The sequence below is a fragment of the Eimeria mitis genome, genomic scaffold, assembly GCF_000499745.2.
Source record: "Eimeria mitis Houghton genomic scaffold, Emh_scaff2590, whole genome shotgun sequence".
NCBI lineage: Eukaryota > Apicomplexa > Conoidasida > Eucoccidiorida > Eimeriidae > Eimeria > Eimeria mitis.
The window spans coordinates 637-3,421 of NW_013570930.1; the positions used below are offsets into that span (position 1 = coordinate 637).

Here is a 2,785-nt window from a genome sequence, read left to right on the forward strand (position 1 = left end):
TGCTGCTGCTGCTGCTGTCATTGGGGGCGCTGCTGCTGCCCCCTATCTGTGTTATTTCATGGGCGGAAGGATCTCGGCTATCTGCCGGCGTGTTCGTTTCTGCTGCAGCATCTGCTGCAGCAGTCTCCGTCCCCGCTGCAGCAGCAGCAGCAGCAGCAGCAGCAGCAGCTGGGGTTTCTGTATTTTCTTTTGCTGCTGCGTTGCTGCTGTGGCCCCTGCAGGGAGCGCAGCGGTGACACAGCAGACGCTTGGGGTTCGCGCCTGCATGCAGCAGCAGCCGAACGCAGGGCTCGTGTTCTTTTGTTACAGCTATCAGCAGCGGCGTCCATCGTTTCTTATCAGGCATATCAACGAGAGCAGCAAGACCCCCACACCCTTGCTGCTGCTGCTGCTGCTGCTGTTTCTGTTTCTGCTGCTGCTGCTGCTGCTGCTGCTGGTTGTTGTTGTCTTCTGACTTGGCTGCATACTGCAGCAGCAACGACACCGCCTGAGCCACTCCTGTTGCTGCAGCATAGTGAAGCGGGGTACGCCCAATAGCATCTGCTGCAGCAGGAGAAGCCCCCCGCTCTAGACAGAGCTTAACTATATCTGTGCGGCCTAAGAAAGAGGCCCGCAGCAGCGCGCTCTGAACATCTGGGCCGCTGAGGCCAGGGGGAGCACGAACACCTGCTGCTGCTGCTGCTGTTTCTGCTGCTGCTGCTGCTGCAGCAGCAGCAGCTGCTGCTGCTGCTGCAGCTGCTGCTGCTGCTGCTGAACCACGCTCCGAACCCGTTTCTGCGTCCACTGGAGCAGCAGACGCGGGGGAAGATGGAGGGGCCCTGCATGCAGGCGGGCTGTTAACAGAACGAGAGGCTTCGCAGCCGAACGAGGCATCACTGTCTGCTGCTTCTTTGGCCGTCTGCTGCTGCTGCTGCTGCTGCTGCTGCTGCTGTTGCTGCTGCTGCTGGTGCGCGTAACCCCGGCTGTTCCCCCTCTTCCCTAGAGCTGCTGCCTTGGACAGAGGGGGCCACACCGCGTCTGCTATCTGCTCACGTTGTTTCCCTTGAGGGCTGCTGCTGCAGCGCTCATCGGCGGCGGGAGGCGGCAAGCAAAAGCTCGGCTGCTGCTGCTGCTGCGGGAGCTTGGGTGTTGCCTTAGCAGCAGCAGCAGCAGCAGCAGCAGCAGTGGTGCCGGCCAAAGTAACTGTCTGCTGCAGCAACTGAGGAGGAAAGGCGCCTTCATTCAGGCAAAGATCTGCGGGGGGACCAAAGTCAAGCTCGCCTATAGACACTGCCTCTGGTGGGTGTTGTTCAGTTGATGCTGCTGCTGCAGCTGCTGCAGCAGGAGCCTCTTCCGTTCGTTTCTGCTGCTGCTGCTGTTGTTGTTGTTGTTGCTGCTTATGCTGCTGTTGCTGCTGCTGCTGCTGCTGCTCCTGCTTGTGCTGCTTCGGAGTCTGCGGCTTCCACACCTGGTGCTTGAGGCCCCCCCCATGGCGGCCGCCGTGCCAGCGGCCTGCAGGGGCCCCCGGGGGGAGAGAAGGTTTGAGGTGTTGAGGTGACATACTGAGTACAGACGCGGTATTTATAAAGTGAGGCGGAAGGGGCGGATAAGCGGATACGGGTGGGTTTGTTGGGGTGTATGGACAGCAGCAACCCGGACGCACAGAGAGCGATCTACAGGCAGCAGCAATGCAGGTGGACGGCTGCAGACATGCTCGGGTCAAGGCCCGAGCTAGAGCAGCAGCAGGAGCAGCTCAAGCGGCCCCAGGCACCCCGAAATCTATGGGGGCTGGTAGGCTGAGAGGAGAGAGAGCGACAGAGAGGGAGAGAGAGAGAGAGAAAGCTGCTGCGCCCCAGTGAGCCGTAGACCACCACTACTCCCTCTTGAAATCCTTGGAGAGGAAAACAACAAATTTAAAGCTCATTTCATCAATACATGCAACAAACTAAGCCTGTCTTGCACCCGCTACTCACCCAGGCCACTGCGGGCGCCTTCAGTTCCTATGCAGGAGGTGGCGCGGCGGCACCCCCTCAGCAGTAGCAACACAGAGCCAGGCACCTTTTTCTATTGATCAATGTTTTAAAACAAAAGGTTTGTATTTTTCATAATGTATTTACCCAAACTTAACGGGATTTCCACGTATAGACAGACACAAACAACACAACCAACCAGACACCGACAAGAGCCCACGCCCACAGAAGGCACAGAGCCCCGCTAGCATCTGACGCCAGAATTCCTCTTCCGTCTTCTCTCATGCAGGAGAGATGTATTCAAACAAATAAATAAATAAAAAACATAATTATAATCCTTTATTTCCAAGGTTATTCTCGTATTTCATTGCAGGGAGACAACCAAGAAACTATGCAGAAAGCTGGTTGGTGTTGGCGTCAGCATGCCGCAGCAGCTGTAGTAGGTGGGATGCTGCTCGTAACACAGTCTGTATGGAGCTGGTTGGTGGTTAATGCATGTATTTCTATTTGTTTGCATGCTGGCTACTGCGACAAAAGGAAGAATTCAACAATTATTTTCATTGTTGGTGCATATATATAGCGAGAGGCCTCGAACTTATTCAGCGACTGTCGCGGAATACAATACTGTCAAAATACTTGAAATAACTTTTTCCAAAGAGAATCTGATTTCCTTTGCATCCCCCAAGCAGCCTGAGCCCAGCGGCCCGAGGGCCTGTGGCCGGAGAGGGAGGAGGCAGCATGGCATTCAGTAGCAAGCATGCAAGCGAGTAGAAATATATATATATATATATATATATATATATATATATATATATATATATATATATATATATATA

The 2,785-nt window shown here is 54.7% G+C and overlaps 1 protein-coding gene across 1 annotated transcript; it reads right to left on the reverse strand.

Annotated features, from left to right (window-relative positions):
- Positions 1-51: 51 nt before the first annotated feature.
- Positions 52-1,540, reverse strand: EMH_0055970 (ankyrin repeat-containing protein, putative; the record flags this gene model as incomplete). The annotated part of the gene is made up of 2 exons (XM_013497297.1): positions 52-135; positions 308-1,540. 2 exons carry the CDS (start codon positions 1,538-1,540, stop codon positions 52-54), a joined length of 1,317 nt encoding a protein of 438 aa, XP_013352751.1.
- Positions 1,541-2,785: the final 1,245 nt, after the last annotated feature.